Source organism: Tamandua tetradactyla, chromosome 13 (assembly GCF_023851605.1).
Source record: "Tamandua tetradactyla isolate mTamTet1 chromosome 13, mTamTet1.pri, whole genome shotgun sequence".
NCBI lineage: Eukaryota > Metazoa > Chordata > Mammalia > Pilosa > Myrmecophagidae > Tamandua > Tamandua tetradactyla.
The window spans coordinates 28,661,873-28,686,662 of NC_135339.1; the positions used below are offsets into that span (position 1 = coordinate 28,661,873).

General features: G+C 39.1%; 1 protein-coding gene across 3 annotated transcripts in view; it reads right to left on the minus strand.

The window, feature by feature from the left end:
* The window catches only part of TET1 (tet methylcytosine dioxygenase 1), a 159,544-nt gene extending 139,534 nt beyond the window's left edge, over positions 1 to 20,010 (minus strand). For 2 of the 3 annotated variants that reach the window (XM_077125090.1, XM_077125088.1), the window contains exons 1-2: positions 19,914 to 20,010; positions 10,394 to 12,411 (exon numbers count right to left, since the gene is read on the minus strand). In XM_077125090.1, coding sequence (XP_076981205.1) covers positions 10,394 to 12,292 — 1,899 coding nt within the window. In that variant the 5' untranslated portion in view covers positions 12,293 to 12,411; positions 19,914 to 20,010. Of the gene's footprint in view, positions 1 to 10,393; positions 12,412 to 19,335; positions 19,411 to 19,913 lie in introns of those variants that run through there. The other variant, XM_077125089.1, reaches the window with a different exon arrangement.
* Positions 20,011 to 24,790: the final 4,780 nt, after the last annotated feature.

Below are 24,790 nucleotides of genomic sequence, written 5' to 3' on the forward strand. Positions count from 1 at the left end.
GGTGGTGGCCAGTTTCACACATATTTTCCTGGATAAGATTATATAAATAAAATGGCAAGGTAAGATTTGAGCCACGGTGACAAGATTTCAGAAATTAACAGCTGTGGTCAGAATCAATCCAGAACAGCATGTTCTTACGTCATATTTGGAGTTTACGTATATGAGGATACTACACCTGTGGTGGTTAGGTTCATGTGTTATCTTGGCCAACAGATGGTGCCTAGTTACCTGATCAAGAAAGCACTGGTCTAACTGTTACAGCTTGGACATTTTGTGGGCCTGAATCTTCAATCTGTTGATTCATCTATGGTTGACACATCTGTGATCAACCAAGGGAAGTGTCTTCCACAATGAGAGGCATTTAATTCAATTAGTTGAAGGCTTCTAACACAGAGGCGGTAACTTCAGCAATCCGAAGAGAGAACTTAGGTCTCTGCTTCAGCCAGTCAGCCTCTCCTGGGGAATTCATTGAAGACTTTCATTGGAGTTGCCACCTTGTGGCCCTACCCTACCAAATTTGAATTCGTGCATCTTCACAGTTGTGTTATACACTTTTATAAACTCCCATATTTACAGATATTTCCGGTTGGTTCTGTTTCTCTAGAGAACCATGGCTAATACAAGACCCAAAAGGCTTCTTCTTATTTTTTTTTAATCTATGGCAAGCCCTGAGGAAAGATAGCTACTGAATTCTCAGTACTAGTGATCTAAAGAGAGTCCTTAAAGGCATATTTAAAAACATATAACATCTGCCCTCAACTGAAGGAGTGAGTAGCAAAAATGTGTTCCATATGGTATATACAACATATGCCAAAATGAGATACAGCTGTCTCAAAACTTTGAGAAAAGCAGAGGCCAAGTGAGGCTAGTCCACTCCTCCCACTCCCACCAAAAATAAAGCAATATGTATTTTAAAAATTAGATATAAAAGAGTATAAAAAAATAAAAAATGAAAAAAAAAGTGTGCCAAACAATTCTATAATAACATCTCTGGAACTGGACTGTTAGCACATGGAAACACCCACCCTTAAGAGAGTGGGCAGTCAGTGGTTCAATTTGTATCATATAATACTACTCACCTTTTAGCTTTTCAAATATTATCAATGCATGTGTTACTATTTCTCCAGGTAGAATTTACATTAGATAAGAAGATAGTATGAATATTGTGAGCCACTGATTGTACACCATATGTGGAATCTTTGTATGTTAGTAATGTTCCTGTTTGTATGTTGTTTTGGTTTGATAATATAAAATAAATTTAAAAAAGATATCATGGAAATACATACAGCATACTTCATACCTGTAGTTATCTAATATAACATTATTTGTTCTACTGCTATTTAATCTAATCAAAGAGGTAATAACCTTTTAATCGCTTTGGAAAAAGCTCTCAACATTACTAGAGTAAATAAGAGAAATTATTTCATCTCGGCAAGAACAGCTCACAAACTGACCATTTAGTTAATCAATTAACATTAATTAAATATGTGATGCTGTGACAAAAATCACTGAATTATACTATAACCCACCCTTTGAAGCACAGTCTACCCAACAGGCATTTTTTGCTTTCTGTTCTTTTTAAAGAACACTAAAATTTACTTCTGAATATGCAGCCTGGCCAAAGCAAACTACTCTGGCTCTGAAAAGTATTCTTACTTTTTTTTTTTTTTTTTTTACTTCCATCACTGTTCAGTGCAAACAGGATAGTACGTATGCCTCAAAATACTAATTTACAAATACACATGAGGAATATCTAGCAAAGAGTAGAATCTTAGATAACTATAAGAGTTATAGAGTTAGTGGTTTCAATTATCTGTATTTCTTAATATGAAGAACAGTAAGCTGAATTAAGCTTGGCAAAAGACGAATAACATATATTTCTTGGCCAAAATATATCTCTGGGAAGATTTTCTATCCCTGTTGTTATGTAATTAAAAAGAAATTGTTTATTATTGTGGAAGACAAAAATGTAATCTATGACCAACTAAAAAAAGTAAATCAAGTTGCTTTAACTACTCCCAAAGGTCTGTAGTCAACATTTTGAGAAAACAGCATATGCTTGCGGGGAATAGGTATATTTTAGAGAAATATAAAACATTATTACAACTTGCCAAGCCCCAATCAAAATCATTCCTGCCAATCCTAAAGTATACCTAGGCATTATGTAAGATTCTACAAAGGTTCCAAGCACTAGGGTAACTTTCCAGAAACCTACAACCTCCAGAAGAGTCCCTGGACTAGATTAAGTCCCAAAATGCAGAGGGGGACCAGTCTTTCCAGCACATCAACTAGTTCCATCCCGTTATCCCATATTACCAACAACCCCTTCCAACATGAAAATGTTAGAATGGGCATAGCCCAACTACCCATAAAGAGTGGGAGGAAGATCAAAGATGATAGTGGAGTTATACAGAGGTTGGGTTTAACAGATGAGTATGAATACTGAATCATTATACTGATATTTCTTTTAGTACCTTAGAGCAGCTAGAAATAAAACTCTAAAACTGGGGAACTGTAGCCCATACCAAACTTGATGTACCTTGAAATTTATTACTTTTATGTATATGTTATTTAAAGAGAAGGAGGAGTATAACAGAGAAATAGAATTTAACAAATGAGTATGACTGCTGAATCATTATATTTCTGTTGGTCTCCAGAGTCTTGAACAGCTAGAAGAAAAAAATGAAGAATTGTGAAACTGTAGCCCACACCAAACTTTAAAATCTGTTCTATAAATGAGCTGAGACTCAGCATCAAGGGATTGAGAAAAACCCTAGAATGAGCTGAGACTCAACGTTAAGGGATTGAGGAAACATTCTTGACCAAAAGGGGGAAGAGTGAAATGAGACAAAATAAAGTTTCGATGGCTGAGAGATTCCAAACATAGTTGAGAGGTTATCCTGGAGGTTATCTTACACATTAAGTAGATATCACCTTGTTAGTCAATGGAGAGGCTGGAGGGAACTGCCTGAAAATGTAGAGCTGTGTTCCAGTAGCCATGTTTCTTGAAGATGATAGTATGACATAGCTTTCACAATGTGACTGTGAGTTGTGAAAACCTTGTGTCTGATGCTCCTTTTATCTACCTTATCAACAAACGAGTAAAACATATGGAATAAAAATGAATAAGAGGGGGAACAGATGTTAAAATAAATTTAGATTGAAACGGTAGTGATCAATGAAAGGGAGGGTTAAAGGGTAGTGTATGTATGAATTTTTTTATTTTTTTCTGAACAGATGCAAATGTTCCAAGAAATGATCATGATGATGAACATGCAACTATGTGATGATATTGTGAATTACTGATTATATATGTAGAACAGAATGATCAAAAGTTAAGAATGTTTGCATTTGTTTGGTGCTTTTTGGTATTTAAAAAAATTTTTTTAATTAATAATAAAAAGACATTAGGATAAGGAAAAAAAAATCTGTTCTAAACTACTTGTTAAAATGTACCTGGAAATTTGTTACTTTTTTGAATATATTATATCTCATAATTAAAAATGAAACATAATTTCATAAATAGTGATATACCATGTTATGGGATACAAGATTCAATATTATAAAAATGTCAGTCTCCCAAAATTGGTGTATAGAGTCAACATGATCACAATCAAAATCCCAGTAAGGTTTTTGGTGGAAATTAATATGCTAATTCAAAAATGTTTATGAAAATGCAAAGAACAAAAAAATAGCCCATGTTAGTTTTGAAGAACAAAGTTAAAGAAAGGACTTACATTTCTAGATAGCAAGACTTGTTATAAAGCTATAGTAATTACAACAACTTATACAGAAGGATAAACAAAAAGGTCAGTGGAACTGAGTGTAAAAACCACCACAACTAATCAATTACATGTTTTATGATAAAGTTAACACTGTAGCATCAAAGAAAGGAAGGTCATTTCAAGAATGGTGCTGGGCAAGTACAGCTCTATATGAAAAAATCTTGATGTCTATCACACGATACAAAATAATCAATTCCAGATATATTGTAGATCTATATGTGAAATGTTAAAAAAAATTTTTTTTGAGAAGGAAATGAAAAATAAGATCTTCATGACCTTAGAATAAGCAAAAATAAATAAAAAAAAAATTTTTAGGACAGAAAAAGCTTTCATAAACAAAGGATTGGTAAATTGGACTATATTAAGTCAAGAATTCCTGTTCATTTAAAGACATGAGTGTTTGAAAATTTACATCACAGAATAGGAAAACACATTTGCAACCCTATATTCAACAAAGGATTTGTATCAACAAAATGAATAACTTTTATAAACCAATAAGGAAATAGTAGAAAAACGAATTGAAAAATGTGCAAAGGATTTAAAAAGGTACTTTACCAAAGATATCTGAATGACCAATACATGTATGAAAAGTAGTTCAATTTTCTTAGTCATCAAGGAAATGCAATGAAGTGATACCAATGAACACCCAACAAAATGATTAAAATACGACAGAAAATTTCAAGTGTCAGCAAGAAGGTAGCACAACTCGAAGTCTCATTTACAGCTAATGAGTCTTAATTGGAATCACAACTGTCTGGTAATATCTATGAAAGCTGAACATATGCATATTCTATGACCCAGAAATTCTACTCCTAGGTATATACTCAACATAATGCATACATTTATTCACTGGAAGAAACATAATAATGTTCATAGTAGCATTACTCTTCATCAGCAGTCACATGAGTGAATATGTGATATATGTATACAATGGAATACTGTAACACAGTGGGAATGAGTAACTATAGCTACAAACCACATTATGGGTGAGTCTCATAACATAGGTTAAGCAAATGAAACAAGGAACAATGGAAATATATGGCAATGGATGGTGGAGATGGTAGCACAATGTTGTGAACATAATTAACAGCACTGAAATATACTTCCAAGTGTGGTTAAAAAGGAAATGTTAAGTTGTATGTATGGCAAAACAATAAATTAAAAAAAAATCCATAGTAATGTACTACACAAATAGTGAGCCCCAAGTTCAACCATGGATTGTGGTATATTTGTAGCATATATACCACACCAACACAAGGTGTTAATAATAGGATGGCGTGATGGTTTGGAGGCTTTATGGATGCCAGAAAAGTAAGTTCTTAAAATTAATCTGTTCATATAGGTGTGAAACCCTTGTACATAGGATCTTTGTTGGGTAGGATGTGACCCACCCATTTCAGGATGGGTCTTAATTCTTTTATTGGAGCTCTTCCTAAGAATAAAATACAGAGAGAAAGACATGGAAGCAAGAACTGAAAGCAACAAAGCCCAGAAAAGAAGGGCGGGACCAGCAAACACCACCATGTCCCTTGTCACCTGCCAGAGAAGTCCAGATATTGTCTTGATAAGATCAGAACTGTAAGCTTGTAAGCTAATAAGTCCCCATCTTTAAATGCCAGCTCATTTCTGGTATATTTCATTTCGGTAGTTTTAGCAAACTAAAACAGGTGGTTTGTGGGAATCCTGTATTTTATGCAAGATTTTTCTGTAACCCCACATGTTCACTAATAAGAAAAGAAAGAAATCAAGAACAAGAATATGCAACTGTTCCTTGTTCTATCAGAATGAGCTCCTCTCAGGAAAGCCTGTGTTCTCCTTTGCCTCTCCATGCAATCTTGAGTGGGTAAGGTCTATCTACTCCAGGGTTCAATATAAGGACAACTTAAGATATTCTTCAGAATTGACTTAATCAGTAATAATGGTGCTGTTTTGGGGGGAGGAAGAAAGAAGGAAGGAAGAGAAAGAGATAGAGATAATATGAATGCATGAATGAATGAATACCATCAAGTATTTGGTAACCCTGAAATGATAAATAAATAGAAATAAATGAACTACAACTATATTTCAAAAGAACAACATGTTCATGAGTGTGTGTGTGCATGCACGCATAAGAGAGAAATGAATACTTCAAGTACCTATTGAACACAGGACTGACATCCCAGTAACAGTGATCCACCAGTCACCAAAATCTTGGTTTCTAAATACCATTCTCCACTAAAAGGAACCAAGCTTCCATGGATAATAACTGATTTCAGGGCTGGGACAGGTCAGAAAGTAAGTAAGCCTAGAAAATAGTAATAGTGACATTACTTAAAGAGTTTAAAAGTAATAGATTTAGAAGAAATGATGGAAATTTAAAAATCATTATTTGGTGACTCAGGCACAAATCACCAACGCATGTTAAAATTAGGAAGTGCAAGTTTGAGTGGGTAGCATGATTTTAGTCTCAACCTCCCCACAAGATATTTATTAAGTACAGAGGGGAAAATATTAACTTCACAATGAGGAAACTTGAAAGACACTTTAACCAACTGATCAAAATTAAGATCAATAATAGTGGAACAAATTGATAGCATACGCCTCTTGATAAGATATCCCTGCAAAATGTATAACCCAAATCTAGTTACGAGGAAACACAGACAAACTCTAACTGAGGAACAAAATAACTGAGCTGCAATTTTTCAAAGTGGCAATGTCATGAAAGACAAAAGTTGAGGAACTGTTCCAGACCAAAAATGGTATCTACACTGTATGGATTACATTTATTAAAAACTCTAGAAAATATGCGCTAATCTACAGTAACAGGAAGATCAGTGTTTGTGTGAGAAGGAAGGGTGCAGGGAGGGAGGTGGAGATTACAAAGTGGCACAAAGAAACTTCAGGGAGGAATGGATTTTTATTGTGGTAATTGTTTTACAGTGAATACATATGTCAAACTCATCAAATTGTACACTTTAAAATGTGAAGTTTATTGCCTGTAAATATTATACCACAATAAAGTTGCTTTAAAAATTTCACTTCCGGGTTAAAGAAGGATACATAGACATTTTCTTATAAAACAATTGGTAAAATAGGAATAGGTTTGTGGATTAGATAATAATCTTGGGTCAATGTTAATTTCCTGATTTTGATAATAGGATATGAGAGTATCCTTGCTTTTAGGAAATAGACACTGTGGTATATAGGGTTAAAGAAGCATCATGTCCATGATAAGGTTTAGAATAGAAACAGAAAGAGTGGGATAGAGAAAAAGAGAGAGAAATGAAGCAATATGATAAAGAGTTATCATTTGGGTAATGTGGATGGAATATATATGGAATTTTCTGTAGTACTCTTGCAACTTTTCTGTAAGTCTGAAATTACATCAAAATGACAAGTAGTTTTTAAAAATAAAGAATGTCCTATTTAGGAGAGGATATAAGGGCCAGTGACCAAGGTATCCATTCATGCATCAACAAAGACCGTTTTTTTTTATCCCCACACTGATGGAACCTGCTTGCCATAGCTACAAATATAAACCACAAGCCTACATCTAAATTTATAAACCTGATTATCTGAATTACAAATATATTCTCTTTCCATTTAACTAACAAATACTTATTGAGCACCTATCCCTGTACCAAGCCCAGCCAGCTACTACAGAAGCAAATCACCTGGTATGGAACACAATACCTTCCATGCTAGCTGGTACGACCCAGAATAGAAGTGGCCAATGAAGAGCAAGCTGAAATTGTCCCAATGAGAGATAAATGCCTCATCCATAGTGGTGGCAAGAAAATGGCGAGATAAAAGTACACAGATCTTATAGAACAAGAGAATCTATAGGGGTGAGAGAAGAAGGCAACATAGATGACACTGGATTTTCTACTTTGGGTAAGTCATTGAACCAAACATGTAACACAAGAGGAGGAACAGGTTTGGGGAAGAAAAGAACAAATTTCTTTTTACCTATTAAGAGAGAGTGCTTTTGGCAATGTCAATTGGCAGAGTTACAAATCTGGAGCTCACAAGTTGCAGGGAGGAGTACTTCTCTGCTAGATATTACTAGGCATGTATTCAGAATTTTGCAAACCTTTAAATAACTGGCCTCATTCTGCTATACTCTTACATCAGTGAAATGACTCATGTAAAGAAAAATTGTAGTAAGATTTGTAGTAACAAAATAGTGTAGAGACAACTTAAAAGTCTGTCAACACATGACAGTATAAACACTAGATCTCTTGTTTGCTATGGCACAATCAAATAAGAAGTCAAAGCATTTCTGGACAGATAATTTAAGTCAAGAATGAAATTTAAAAGATTAATTGAATTAAAGTTCACAATACTTTTTAATCAACCTATTCTATTATACCTGTATTTAGAGTAGACACAGAATAAATACAATCTCAGGTGAGTTATTAAAAATCATAAAACATTACTGATTATGTATATTGGTGCTTTATTTTGTTTGTTAAATTTTTTTTAATTAATAAATAAATTAAAATTTTAACAAATCATAAAACATCTTATTGGACAGGTGTTTTAAAAGTATGAAAAGCAACACTTTGAGTTTTAACCAAGCTCCTTAAAGTCCTTTAAACAAATTCTAAGTCACGCAATAGTTAAGGATGTGGAGAAATAGGAACTCTTGTGCATTGCTGGTGGGAATGTAAAATGGTGTCGCCACTTTGGGAAATAGTTTGGCAGTATCTCAAAAAAGTTAAACATTGAGTACCATATAACCCCGTAATTCCACTTCTAGACCTATAACCAAGAGAACTGAATACACATTCATACAAAAATTCATATACAACTATTCACACCAACATTATTCATAATAGACCAAAAAGAGGAAACAACCCATATGTCCATCACCCAACGAATATATAAACAGATTGTGGTGCATCCATGCAATAGATTGTTAGTTGGCCATAAGAATAAATGAAGTACAATGATGTGAACGAACCTGTGGACATTATGTGATGCAAAATAAGCAGGAAACAAAAAGCAAATATTGTGTGGTTTCTTTTAGAAAATTCTTATAGGAAAATTAGGGCCTAGTTGTAAGCTCCTATAGCAATCACATTTAGCCCAGAGCTGCAATTGTTATTTCTAGGTTCTGAGAGACTGTGCTATATGTGTATAACCTGGTATTTCCCCGGAACTGTGGGTTCCTGTGTGACACCCAAGACTCATTTTAACCAAGTTCCTTAAAGTCCTTTAAACAAATTCTAAGTCGAGCAATATTTTTACTATTTAGGTCCACAAACTGTAATAAGGACAAATGTTTGCATATAATAGAAAAGCTTAGAAACCATTTTCACCTTCTCATAACCTTTAATTCCAACAACCTTGTGAGATATGTAGAGCAGGTAAAAATTAGCTTTGATTGAGACAAAATCTATATGCTCCAGGGAAAAGTTTCAAGATTATTGATGCAGTTTTATCCCTTCAGAAGGAAAGAAGTTTAATTCCTCTGGTTGTTAGAGAGTTAATGAATTCATTTCACTCTTAGTTTTTTATCTATAACTTTCAAAAAAGACATACAGCTGACCAAAATGAGATATAGTGGAAATCTTTGCAAAACCATAGTTCATACAACTGCCCTATGTCTCCATCAAATCCTCTAATGGAAAAACTGTTCTAGTTTTCTAGTACAAATTCTAAAAATAAGCTAATGCATCACTGTACAAGACATATTTCAGGTAAGTTCACTTCTTCATATAGATAACTTAAAGCAACATTTTACCAAGATAATGCAATACTGAAGCAAATTGCCTCAGGACAAAATGCAAATCAAAACTACAAAGAGCTACCACTTCACACCCACTAAGATGGCTATTATTTTTTAAAAATAAGTGTTGGCAAGGATATGGAAAAAGTGGAACCTTCATGCCTTACTGGTGAGAATGTAAAATGGAGCAGTGGCTGTGGAAAAGTTTGGTGGTTCCTCAAAAAGTTAAAACCTAGAATTACTATCTGATCTAGAAATTCCATGCCTAGGTAGACACCCAAAAGACTGAAACCAGTTACTGGTACACCAGTGTTCAGAGCAGCACTATTCACAATAGCCAAAAGGTGGTAACGACCCAAGCATCCATCAACAGATGAATGGATAAACAAATGTAGTATGTCCACACAATGCAGTATCATTTAGCCATAAAAAGAAATGAAGTTTTGATACATGCTAAAACAAGAATGAATCTTAAAACATCATACTAAGTGAAGTAAACCCAACACAAGAGGAGGAATATTGTATAATCTCACTGATATGAAATAACTGGAATATGTAAATTCATAGAAACAGAAAGTTTCTATGAAACAGATTAGAGGGGAATGAGAAAACAGGGAGTTAATGCTTAATAGGTACAGAGTTTCTGTTTGGGGTGACGAAAAGTTTTGGTAATGGATGGAGTGACAATAGCACAACACCATAACTGTAATTAATGCCAAAAAATTGTACATTTAAAAATAGTGAAAATGGGGACAAACGCCTTTTTTTAATGGCAAATTTTATGTTATATATATATATGTTACCACAATTAAAAAAAATTTTTTTTAATTGTCTCCACACAGATTACTAAGCAAAGAGTCACAGGTATCTCCCAGCCCCTTGGCTAACTGCTTACCTCCAAAGGTACAAGGACGGATGGTTTCTTTTTCAGTTCCTCACATTTCCTCTTCTTGCAGATCTGATGGCTGTTCTTTCTATTCTTACAGTAAGTACATTCACCACAGTTGGTCTTCTGTTGGCAGGGCTGGCACATCCCACATCGCTTTCGTTTCTTCTTTTCCAAAGTAGGTAGCAAAGTTGTGTAGGAAGAGGAGGTAGTAGCAACTGACCCTGGCAAAGACCCCACTATGGGGTTGGCAAGATCAACCCTGCTTGTTGTGCTGACCTCGGAACTTCCTCCTTCTGATTTGTTGGGACCTGTCTGGGAGAGTGGGGCAACACCCAGCGATGACTGGTACAGTTCTCTCTCAGGGGTTACTATGAACCCCTGAGTGTTTACTGGCAGAAAGCTTATATGAACCTGCTTCTCATTGTCCTTATTGCTTATAGTCATTGCTGGGGGTACTGAATTTATCTCTGAGTTTGATGATGATTGAGGAGTGTGATCTGAGCCCAAAGGGAAAATGTGAATAGCACCCTGGGCCTCCAGCCCGTATGAGACAGGCCACGTTGGGGGAGCGTTACAGGTGGTAATCGGGTTTGGAGGAGCAGGAAGGAAAATAGGCAGGTCTAAGGCAGCAGCACCACACATGCCAGGGGGTTCTTGTTGTTCTAGGATAGCACCAAAGACCTCTTGTTGGAATGGAATAGTAGCAGAAATCTCCTGTGGGTCTGGGGTCTCACCCAGGGCTTCTCCATAAAATGTAGTAGTACCAGGAACTTCTTGTTGCTGTGGGATAGCACTGAAGGCCTCTCTTAGGACAGGTGTAGTATCAGGAATTTCTTGTTCATCTGAAATAGCACCAGGAGCCTCCTGTTGAGATGGAGTAGTTTTGAGGACCTCTTGATGATCTGAGTTAGCACCAATGGTTTCTTGTGGTTCTGAGCCTGCCAGAAGGAGTTTTATTAAAGAGGTAGGATATATAGACCCACCAATAGATAAACAGTTTCTAAGGTCCAATTCAGATACAACCTTATTAAAGCTGGAGGTGGGACAGCAATCATGTTCACTTTTGATGGGATCTAGGTAAGAATCAGATAGCTTAAGAGATTCTACTCGTGAACCCAAATCTTCCAACTGAATATTGGGAGTTCTTTCAGAGGTAACCTTGTGGGCTTCTCTTTGGGGCAAAGGAGCACATACAGCAGAACCGCTGGTATCATTCACTGTCTGTCCAGAGAATAGTTCTTCACTACCATATGTCCCTTCCAATGACCCAGAATGGGTCTCAGCTACAGGGCCATGATGAGTATTTATTTTGGAATTTTCAACCCTTTCGGACCAAGACTGGGTTGTCTCTTGGCCCTCATTTTTAATTAAAGATGCTTTTTGTACACCAATTAAATTCTCTATATCAAGGGGGATGAGAGGGTCTTGCATTGGGTGTGATTCATTTTCTGCAGGCTTTACTCCCACATCAGTGAGTACCTTATAATCACACTCATGTTGCTTTTGTAAATTCTTAGAAGGTGGAACTTTCTTGGTTTTGGTTATGACCACCGGTGGTTGGGAGAGCCGCCTGCTAAGAGAGGTGCTTCGCAGAGCCATTGTAAATCCATTGCAAGTTAAGGACTCTGGGTTCTGAAAAAGAACCTCAGTCCTGTCCAAATTCATTCGGGCTGCTCCTCTTCTAGTCAGAAGGCTTCTGACTGGCATGGGTGGTTTGGGTTCTGTTTTTTTCTTAACATCTCTTTCTTGAACTAATTGCTTTAATTTTTCGGAGCATACAGTCTTGACTGATGCCAAATTTTTGTTGGCTGGCTTGGATGTTTTCTTCAGATGGCTGTTTTTCTTTTTGTTTACATCTTCCCTCCTGACTAATCGGGAAGGCCTTGCATGGCGGGATCGAGACATAGCTATGGAGTAGGAATAAATGATAGGGCATGGGGCACAGAGTCATTGGTCCTTTGGAAAGTCTTGTTTCTGAGGAGAATCTGGATGTCCCATGGTTGAGCTCGGTCACAGGCTTTGGTCTAAATAACAAAAAAAAAAAAATGAAAGTGAACCTTTTTCCTATGCATCTCCCAGTTGAAACAGAATATTTACTAACAAGTATTAAATAAAATTAGGGAATTGAGAATGTTTAATGCAAAATAAAAAAACACAAAAACACTAAAGTATTCTATAAAGCTCCTTTAATTACTGTGATAACTGGTTAAGGTGATAAAATTCACTGAATAAGGTAATTATGGGGGTTCCTCTACAATGGCAACCACAACTCAGGTGTAGTTACATGTAGTTTAAAGTTTAAGTCCCAATCTTTACAAATATGGATACTTAACAACTTATCTCAAAGCTCTTTCCTGGGCACATCACCATGCAGGAGAGGTTTATCATCTTCTTGACAATACAGCCAGTAAAGGCAATGGAAGAAGAAGCTTTTTAAACTGTTGTTCTTCAGATCTTATGCTGACCAGTTTCACAAATGTTGTGACAATATAATGTCATATCACAGTTAATGAGAGAGTAGGACAACAGGCAGCAAGAACAAGGCTGGCAGACACCCTGAGTGCAGAGCATGAGTACTCCCAACTCTGTCCTTGGGGATGCTCCAGGCAGGGGACACCTGCACATTTCAATGAACAATCTACAAGTTTTGAGCTTTCCACATGTACACAAAAGCCTAAAATGCTGGGAGTTAGTGTTGACAGATTAGGATACAAAAAAGACTCATTGGTCCATCCAACAAATCTGTTGAGTACCTACTATGTGTAAGGAAGGCATTGTGGTGGGCACTGCCCACACCCAGAAATGATGTCCCTCTTTTCTCTTTCACCCGACTTAATCCACAGACTTCTGGTTCTAAAATCCCTTCTACCAAGGGTCCCAAAATTCTCATGGTGGATGCCTAAGCAACAAAATCAGAAATAAAGAGAAAATGAGCTAATTAAAACAGTAAAGCATACTAGGCAAGCAACTATTATTTGAAAGATAAGTAAGAAAAGAGGAGAAAATGAAAGCTTGACCGACAGCCATCATCAATTGCTTTTGTGTGTCTTCAGATTGCCTCCCCTGACCCAAAATAAGAAAAAGTTATGAGCAAGAAAGAAGTTTGATGAAAATGGAATCTAAAGCCCAACACACTAATACATCAATAACTCTCTAAAGATCAAAAAACAAAAATGTGGCATCAACTTGCTGGGGATCCTTTAATAGCTGACAAACTGTTGTATTTGTAGAAAGTGTGATGTGGGGGGAATAGTTACCAGAAACCGGTTTGTGACCAAGTTTTCAAGTCTGTGTCAAAATGAGAAGAAAAAAAGAAAGAAAAAGAAAAAAGAGACAGTGTTGAGAGTTTCTCATAAAGCTGAGTTTTTTTCATTTTAAACAACACTGTTTTTATCCTGAAATTATGTCTCCCTGTTTTCTATTATTAAAATGTCCTTTCTAAAAAAGTAATGTCTTTTCTTTTATGCAAGTGTGGGGACAGATGTTTTTTAATGCTATCACTTGGCAAAAGAAAAAGTTGACAACCCCCTACCTTCCTAAATTTTGTTTTTTATTTTATTTTACTGACTCAGGTAATCCTGGGAGCTGTTGGTTTTGTGACTAAAGATGGTCTCGCATCAGAAAATCTTGAGTTTGTGAGACCACCAGCTATACTTGCTCAGCAAGCTACTTTACTTTCACCAAATTTCTTCATCTGAAATGAGGCTGTTTTGAAGTTTCAATGGGCTCCTACTACAGGGAAATCCTAATGGCACCGGTTTCATCCTAGTGAGGGAGAATTGGGGGAGGGGGCTGGGAAGAAAGAGACTTTGGAAGTAGATAGGCTCTTGGCTAGAAACATTTCGAGCTATGTGATCCTGATAAATTCCTTGGCCTTGCTATACCTCAATTTCCTATGTATAAAAGAATAAGAAGCATAATAGTACTGCCCCAATCGGGTTAACATGATAATAAAATGAGATAATACGTGTAAAGGCTTAGCAAAGTACTTGCATATAATGGGTGTTTAATAAATGGGAGCTAAAAAATAAAAACTGTTCATGACTGTAGAATACAGAAATATAATAAAATAGAGAAAATAAGGTAAATAGTTATCATTATTATAAAACCCATTTCAAACAGTCTGCCATATCCTGCAAAGCATAATCTGGAGTTCTTTTGTTTCTGTTTCCACTTAACACACTGTAGGTCACACATTATAAATAAGAGAGCCTAGAGCATAACGTTTAGAATCAAATCACTGTGCCTTTAAAAAGACTTTTTAAGCAGACCTTTGTGATAACATTAACCACAGAAAAATAACATTTTGATAAATCTGTATTAAATACAAACAATAGGCCAGAAAACATTTCACTTGAATTCTTGGCATTAGGGCTTACTGCTTTTTCCCCTTTTCGTTCAAAAAAAAAAAAAGAAGTTTTGGTTTGCAATAATTCTTTGGCTGTGAAAAACTGTAGGCTATTTTCTCCAAAGACCACTACTTTTGTACTAACATTTTTTAGAGAACAAAAGACATTCCAATTCTAATCCCCAGAAAGTCAACTACATTTTTATAAGGATGCTTATTTTAGATAACGAAAGCAATCCATTCCAATCTCTAGAAATTCAACAATATCGGTATAAGCATGCTTTACTTCATGTATCACAATCACACTGCTAGAAAATTACAGGAGCATATAATCTAGGCATTGCTATCAATCATAGAAAGTAAAATTCATATATGGGGGAAGTAATCTGTATATACCAGAGGGTATCATGGGATAGTCTTCTGAAACTGCCTCTTCTATATTCCTTTATATTTTTTAATTGAAGTGCTTTAGAAATTCAGACTTGTAATTAAGATATGTTTACCATGCAAACCTTATCTCCTAAAAAAGAGCCTACCATGGAGATGGGAAACGTCTGAGCAACATGGATAGGCAAGATGTGGCCTCTTTAAATAGTAACAGCCTTTTTATGAGATTGTGAAAGAGGCCAATGACCCCTGAAGAAAACCAACTGCAGGGGAGAAGCTATTGGGTACCTCCCAGCCAAAGAACCAGAAACAATCAAAAGCAAAATAAGGGCTTCTGCAAGACCCTAATTTTATCACCCTTGGCTCTGCTGAAGAAGTATAACTTTCTTTTGTGATAAACACACATGTCCCAAGGGCTGAACTGAGGGAGTAGGGGTAGCAAGCTTTTCTTGAAATTTGTGTGTATGGGAGGGGGAGAACAGTGTTGTCCATTTAAATAGGCCCACATTTAAATGTGAATTACCCCCAAGCCTCCTGAAATTACTTCTCCTTTCTAATTTGTAAACATTATTAAATACTCAGCTCTATTTTTTTATTATAGAATACTTAAGATGTGCCAAAAAAGGTATATTTACAAATGTATACTCACCTCCCACCACCCCATTAAGAACTAAAACATTTCCAATGCAGTTAAATGCCCCTTATGTATACTTTCCTAATTTCACTTCCCTTTTCAATTTCTGATGAAAACCAACGTCTCAAAATCAGTATTATTCTATGCTAGAATATCTTCAAGAGTCCAAGTGCTACAGGAATAATCACAGAATAATATAGTCAGATAAAATAGAAGAGACTGCAACCTGTTATTAAATATACTAGAAGGGGAGAAAAATATGTAGTAAGCCCAGGAGAGGGGACCATGAGCAATTAACTGACACCACCTTGTGAATTCTTATTTTCCTGGAAGAGGGGGGGAAACCAGGATGCAGAACATTACTCAATTAACAGCTCTTTTCACCAGAAGGCACCGATACTCCTTACACACAATAGGATTTCTTTTTCCTACAATGTCCTTACATAAGGACTGGAGTCTGAGATCCAAACATTATAGGTCAGGAGACAGAGGTCACTTCATAATTTGGGACACAAAGAGACATGATGGTAGCCCAAAGTACAGACTAAAGATTAAGGACACTAGTAAGATAGGGCATTGGGAGTTTATTGCTTAATAGGTAAATAATCTCTGTTTGGGGTAATAAAAAAGTTTAGTAAAGGATGGTGGTGATGGCAGCACAACATTTTAAAGGTAATTAATATCACTGAACTGTATAACATAAAAATGGTTAAAATATTGTGAATTGCTGAGTGTATGTGTTGGGAATGTTTGTGTTTCTTGTAATTTTTTTTAATTAATAAAAAAAATTTTTAATGGTTAAAATAGCAAATTTTGTTATGTATGTTACCACAAAAAAAAAAAAAATTAAGGACAGAGTGGCAAAGTGTTAAAAGTAGTCCCCTGGGTGAACTTAATAAGCACAGCCTGTAAGAGGGTCTGCCCATTGTATATACATAATTTTAAAATTCCCTTGCTAAGTCAGACCTAGCTAAATTGACCAACAAATGGGATAGAAATTTTGCCTATTATTTGCGTTTACTAAACTATGAGTCTTTCCTTAACGAGGACTTTTTTTTTTTAACAATTATTAAAATAATCACCTTGCTGAGAAAATGAAAAGCTGACTTCCTATACTGTATCAGTTTAAGACAACATTGACCACACCATGTCAGAAAATTCCCTCCTATCTACATCTCTCCTCCTTCTGGATCTCCAAAAGTCCCCTGGGCAGGAAGTGGCTGAACTGATGTAACCATCCAGCCCACATGTCAATTTAAAATTATATTGCAATCCTTCCGACTACCAGCAGTGGCCAAAAGAGTAGTGAGTATTTGCATATATAGAGCCAGTTGCAAAAAGAAATTAGAATTTCTTAAGTCATCCCATTCAACTTCTTAGAAAGTAAAGGCTACTGCACTTGACAGAGAAAAACAAAACTTAAACTATTTCTTTTTTTAAAGGCACCACCTGGCTCAGTTTCCTCCAGCAACTAAGTACTATATCTCAAGCAAGAGGAGGTGGGCAGACTGCTTGCTGTTCCTAGATAGTTTTCTACCACAGGAAGTGTGAGAGCCCTCAGCACATGGAAAGGCTGTTCAGGGAAACTCACTAGAATGCCAGCAGATTTAGTCAAAGGCTCCTTCCATATGTAAAACACCCCCGCTGCCCTGCAGAGAGTGAAAAAAAAGGGCCAAAATCGGCCAAGGGAATGGAGGGGAGAAGTTAAAACGGAGATGGAATGACCCCTCCAAAAACAAGGGCATGAAACACATTGGGAGGAAAAGGAAGGAAAAGCAGAAGAAGGAAGAAAATATATATATGAAAAAAGAAAAGATCAAAAGGCAGGGCAGAAGGGAAAAAGGGGAAGAAAGAAATGTATAGTAATAATACTAGAAAATAAAAAGACTACTGAAAGCAAAAGGCAGAAAGACTAAAGGCAGAAAGAAATGTTAAGTAAAAGTACTATGGGGAAAGAAAGACCCAGCAACACAGAGGAGAGTGGGGGAGGGGAAGGACAAACCCGATAAAGAAGATTGGAGAAAGGAGAGAAACAAAAGGGCAGGAACAGTGGTGATCCAAACCTCAGACACATCAATTCTGGAAGACCAGAGCTGAGAGGGATAGTTAACGCATTAAAATGGTAAGTGGCGGCCCCAGAGTTGTAAAACTGGGCTATTAATCTTTGCAAATAAAGAGGTACAGTGTATGCTATCTCCCCTGTATCTTGATTTTGAACTTTAATTGAAATCATAATATGGCTTTAAAGACTGCTGTTGACAACCTAATTAAGACCCCTAAACAGGGCCGGGAAGGGTGGTGAGGACTTGGGTTTTAAACTGTGTAACCAACGCCGATAAAATCAGAAAACACAACAAACATCACCACATAACCTAAGTCATTTAGTCCTTGGAAATACTACAGACTATCTCCGAACGTCGTCTTTATGTACATATCAGTATGCCTCTCCCCTGATCATAACCCCAAATACGCCTTAAATAACTCTTGCCCTCACTGGCTAAAATCTCCTTTTTTCATCTTCTTTTTTTGCTATCCTCTGGCCTGATGAAACCAATGCTTTGTTTTACTTTATTTTAGGAGCCGGGTGCTGACCCGCACATTTCAATCCTGGGACCACCTGAGCTTGCCACCGGGGTAACGTGGTCGGCTTCAACCCACCCGCGGGTGGAGAGTGCAGCGAACTACCAGGACACATGGCTGTTCACCTAATCCTTTCTTGGCCCGAAGGTCTCGAAGAATTTTTCAAACTTCGTTTATAAACTGATCATTACTATGATGTATGTACTACGTGTTTCATTTTCTGCCCGAGAGCGGAGCTGGGGAGAAGGGGAAGAGGCACATAAGCGACCTATTCAAGACAGTTAATTTGGGAGGAGGACGAGTCGCCGGCGGGGGAAACACTCCTAGCTCAAGCTGTTTCTCTTGGAGATCCATTAATTTTTATTGGATTCCAAACCACTTCATGTAGAAATATATGGACTGCACAATCCTTCTGGGAGCTGAACTCGGGAGGGGGCGGAGGGGCGGGTAGAGAGGAGAAAAAGGGGAGGGGGGCAAGCTCTAGCCCCGTCTGTTCCCCGACACGTGTAGCGGCGGCGGCAATCCCTGTCGCCCCCCTCCGGCGGGGACCGGGCCCCTCACGCGCCGCACGGCAGGTCCCAGGCACCCACGTCCGCGCACCTCCCACCCCGGGGCCCGCTCCGGGATCCCGCCAGTGGGGCTGATGCTGCGGCTACGCCAGCGCGTTCGGCTCCCGGATGATGCTCAAAAAACTTTTTAAAGTCATTTTGACAGAACATAAACTCGATTCCCTAGTCCCGTCTTCTCCGGCCCGTGTTACTCCAAGTCAACCTCTAGCAAGACTCCTTCACCGCCTCCACCCCAAAAGTTTCGCCCCTGAGGCCAACCTCCCCGAAATGTGCTGGGATGCAGGCGCCAAAATGTTTATCCTACGAATCTGTCCCGAGTATAAGTACGGGGCGGGGTGGGGGAGGAGAAAAATCTGCTGAGGAGAACCTCGGGCAACCGACAGTCCCATACTCCCACCAGCAACTTGCACAAACCCTTCCCTCTCCTCACCCCAAAGGCGCCCCAACCTCCGACTCTCCTAAGAGGCGCTGCAATCATCCCTCCGGCACATTCACGGATCCTTCCCCCACTTCACCCCCAGGCCACGCTTGTCCTCCACAGCCCTGGTATCCAGCAGAGCCCGGGGTCCGAGCCCGAGGCGCCCGCGCTACCCTCACCCGGTGACCCGGCGACCCGGCCTCCAGGGCGGGCGGCCGCGACCTCTGGCCGCGGGGGCATTGTTTACCACCCGCAACAAAAGCGCCCCGAGAGGCCCGGGGTAGGGGGTCACCGCGGGCAGCCGGCCCACCTCTGCGGTCCCGGGAACAGGCGGGGCACAGAGCCAGGGAGCACGTCCTGCCGGAGCGGAACGCTGCCCCCCGCCCCCCACTCCCCGCACCCCTGCCCTCCTCAGGGGCCCAACTCACCACTACCCCGCTCGGGCTCCGAGGGCTGGGCGCGTGCCCCCAGCTCGGAGCCTGCACCAGCCCTCGGGCAAACTTTCCAACTCGCGCTTGTTCCCACAACTTTGGGGCCAGAAGTCCCCGGCAGTCGCGAGGACCGCGGGCGGGCTCCAGGCGGACACCTACCGGCTCCCGGCACGGTCAAGGCCCGAGCCCCCGGTGTGGGCGGCTGCTTTCCAAAGGTCCACCGGGGAGAGGCAGGTAGAGTTGCATGACTGGGGCGGGGCAGGGGGGCGACGTCCCGGGGGGCAGACCCGGGAACCGAGGGCCCGGCGGCTGAGCGCACAAAGCGGCGCCAGAGCGGACTGCGCGGCCGCTCCCCGCCAGGTCAGCCCCCCGGAGCAGCAGTGTCTCCCCAGGACAAACCTCTGGGAGTGAAGCTGGGGCTCTGCCTTCGCTGGACCCTGCACCGCAGAGCGAGAGGCAAAACGCGAGCTGGATTTCCCCAAACTGGAGCTGGACTACCCTCCCGACCCTCCCCCTTTCCCCATCTTCCTTCCTCTCCTCATTTCTCTTCCAGCAACTTCTTTATTTTTCTCGGAGGTCAAAAGAGTATTTTAGAGGGCGAGAGGTGTCAAGGCCTTGGGGGGCTCTCAGGCTGAGATATAGACGTTTTAGGGTCTCTAAATGGAATGTTTATAGAAATATTAAGGGGGTGGGGGTGGGGTGGGGTGCCAGGACAGAGATGACACCATTGAGCAATATCTGGGTCTCCACCATTCCATTAGCAATGGAAAACCGCCCTCAATACCAACGGGAGAAACCAAAGAGAGTTGTCTTCCATTGACTCAGCACTTAATGTCTGCAAAGGTGATCTAACGTTTTTGTTAGTTTTATTAATTTGGCCCCTGAACCTCTGCAGTGGTTATATTCACTGATGAAGAAATAAAGACACAGGAAGAGGAAAGAAACTTTCGGCTTTACAAGGAAAAACTAGTGGTCTTAGGCCAAAATTAAGATTGACTGGGAAAGCAGATAATATCTATAGGACATTTGTTTATGTTAATCTGGGGAGGGTGGCAGGAAAGAAACTGGAATGTTAACCAGAATACCCCAATGTTACCTTGAAATCATAGAATACTTTGTTTATAAAGGCAATGATACTAATGTTAGTTACATCTTTCTGTTGATAGTCAAATGAACATGTTTAAATATTTATGTACAGTAATGCCTCATTCATTCAGAGATAATCTGGAAAGCTCATCAAAATGAAACACACCCAAGAAAGTTGTCATAGTTAAAAAAAAAAATGTCTCTGAAAAACCCACTTAAGTCACAAAGTCTATACATTAGAGCTCATGCTTTTTTTTTTTTTTTTTGCATGCTCTATGGCAGGGTCACATATCATTCTTTTTCCACATAAGTACCCTGTTATTGCAGAATCATTTGTTGAATTTTTATTTGGTTTTTTGTTTGCTTTCTGTTTTTTGAAAATGTGCATGGGCCAGGAATTGAACCCTGGCCTCCCAGTGGCAGGCAAGAATTCTATCACTGAACTGCCCTTACACCCCCTCATGCATTTGTTTTTATGTGAGACTCTAATAATTTTCATTATTTTATTTCCTACCCCATAACTTATTAACAGATTGAAATGGTGGCTTGAAAAGGAGACAGAAAAAAACTGAAAAGAATACCATATCCAAGACTTTTTAGTGTAAGGACAGCCAGCCCAGCTTGGAGTGCATCTATATATATTACATTATCTTCTGATAATTGTCTATTGTTATGACTGTGTCTTCAAGAAAGGTGAAATTATGATCAACACGAATATGTAATACATGCTTGAAAAGTTTTATCTTAAAATGATTAAAAAATTTTAAAAAGATTGACTGGGGCATCTGAATTTCTCCTTAAATATTTGATGAATGTTGCTTCTTCCAGCAGTCAGCCATTAAAAAAATAAACAAGTAATTCAGATCTTTGATGGGGTCATGGTGGTAAGGAAAAGGCTGTTCATGGAGCTATTATTCCTTTCAGATTAAACTTCAACTAAAAAAGAACTGATTAGTTCCATCACCAGCATCCACACCATTCTAATACCCACATTCCACACTTAATTTTTATTCTATTATACACACCTTAACAAATTTACCCAGGTTGTTCTTTTGAGAAAGATTCCTAAACTTTCAGCCTTCGTCACTGATTGCTTTATTCAAATTTATTCCTAACTAGCAGCTAGACATACAAAGATAAATAAAATTGCCTTCTGCCCAGGAGGAACACATTCCAGGTTGGCAAGCAGTGCAAACTGATGATTGCACTATAGTGTTTTCCACTATTAGCTCAGATAAAGTACCTTGACTGGAGAAAGTCAGAAATTTGCCATTTTAAATAAATCTTGGAAGTCCTAAAAACTAACAGTTAGGGAAGATGGCGGCTTAGTAAGACGCGCGGATCTTAGTTTCTTCTCCAGGACACCTACTAGGGGAGTAGAAACATACAGAAAGCACCCAAAGCCACAACAGAGATAAAAAAGACAGCGTACCCCATCCTGGAACGGCTGGCTGGCTGAGAGAAGCAGCTCGGGTGAGATCGCCGAGGCGCGCGGGCCTCACCGGGTGGGTGGCAAGCGGCCGGAGTTACTCCCTTCCCCCTTCCCGGGCCGGCTGGGAGAATTGGAGAGGTGGTCCCCTGAAACCAACGCGGCTGGCACCCACACCACGCGCAGCCCCCGGACCAACTGAGAGAATTGGATCGAAACCCCCAGGCCGCGGAGAACGGTGACGGGTGCGGGAGGCCCCTTCCAAACCCGTGACTCCCGGGGAACGTGCACTCTCTCGGGCGGGCCGCTGCCGCTGGCGCCCTCCCGCCTCGCTTGTTGCCCAGGGCCGACTAGGAAATTCGGACGGGCTCTTTCCCTGGCTGCAGCGACCAGCAACCCTCCCTGCGTTCGGACCCCGGGCCGGCTCAAGCCGTTTCGGCTAGCGAATCCCCAGGACGGCGAGAGTTTTCCAAGTTTAAGGTCCCACAGCACCTTTTACTGGTGGGACCCGCAGACAAACGGGTGCCACGAGCGCCACCTACTGGGAAGGATAAGAAAAACAGAACCCAGAGATTTCACAGAAAAATATTACAACCTTGCTGGGTCCAACACCAAGAGAAATCTGAATAAATGCCCAGACGCCAGCAGCAGAAGATAACTGTCCACGCTCAAAAGATTGAGAATATGGCTCAGTCAAAGGAACAAACCAATAGCTCAAATGAGACACAAGAGCTGAGACAACTAATGCTGAATATACGAACAGAAATGGAAAACCTCTTCAAAAATGAAATCGATAAATTGAGGGAGGACATGAAGAGGACATGGGCTGAACATAAAGAAGAAATAGAAAAACTGAAAAAACAAATCGCAGAACTTATGGAAGTGAAGGATAAAGTAGCAAACATAGAAAAAATAATGGATAGCTACAATGATAGATTTAAAGAGACAGAAGATAGAATTAGTGATTTGGAGGATGGAACATCTGAATTCCAAAAAGAAACAGAAACTATAGGGAAAAGAATGGAAAAATTTGAACAGGGTATCAGGGAACTCAAGGACAATATGAACCGCACAAATATACGTGTTGTGGGGGTCCCAGAAGGAGAAGAGAAGGGAAAAGGAGGAGAAAAACTAATGGAAGAAATTATCACTGAAAATTTCCCAACTCTTATGAAAGACCTAAAATTACAGATCCAAGAAGTGCAGCGCACCCCAAAGAGATTAGACCCAAATAGGCGTTCTCCAAGACACTTACTAGTTAGAATGTCAGAGGTCAAAGAGAAAGAGAAGATCTTGAAAGCAGCAAGAGAAAAACAATCCATTACATACAAGGGAAACCCAATAAGACTTTGTGTAGATTTCTCAGCAGAAACCATGGAAGCTAGAAGACAGTGGGATGATATATTTAAAATACTAAAAGAGAAAAACTGCCAACCAAGACTCCTATATCCAGCAAAATTATCCTTCAAAAATGAGGGAGAAATTAAAACATTCTCAGACAAAAAGTCACTGAAAGAATTTGTGACCAAGAGACCAGCTCTGCAAGAAATACTAAAGGGAGCACTAGAGTCAGATACAAAAAGACAGAAGAGAGAGATATGGAAAAGAGTGTAGAAAGAAGGAAAATCAGATATGATATATATAATACAAAAGGCAAAATGTTAGAGGAAAATATTATCCAAACAGTAATAACACTAAATGTCAATGGACTGAATTCCCCAATCAAAAGACATAGATTGGCAGAATGGATTAAAAAACAGGATCCTTCTATATGCTGTCTACAGGAAACACATCTCAGACCCAAAGATAAACATAGGTTGAAAGTGAAAGGTTGGGAAAAGATATTTCATGCAAATAACAACCAGAAAAGAGCAGGAGTGGCTATACTAATATCCAACAAATTAGACTTCAAATGTAAAACAGTTAAAAGAGACAAAGAAGGACACTATATACTAATAAAAGGAACAATTAAACAAGAAGACATAACAATCATAAATATTTACGCACTGAATCAGAATGCCCCAAAATACGTGAGGAATATACTGCAAACACTGAAAAGGGAAATAGACTCATATACCATAATAGTTGGAGACTTCAACTCACCACTCTCATCAAGGGACAGAACATCTAGACAGAGGATCAACAAAGAAATAGAGAATCTGAATATTACTATAAATGAACTAGACTTAATAGACATTTATAGGACATTACATCCCACAACAGCAGGATACACCTTTTTCTCAAGTGCTCATGGATCATTCTCAAAGATAGACCATATGCTGGGTCACAAAGCAAGTCTTAACAAATTTAAAAAGATTGAAATCTTACACAACACTTTCTCGGACCATAAAGGAATGATGTTGGAAATCAATAATAGGCAGAGTGCCAGAAAATTCACAAATACGTGGCGGCTCAACAACACACTCCTAAACAACGAGTGGGTCAAAGAAGAAATTGCAAGGGAAATTAGCAAATACCTCGAGGCGAATGAAAATGAAAACACAACATATCAAAACTTATG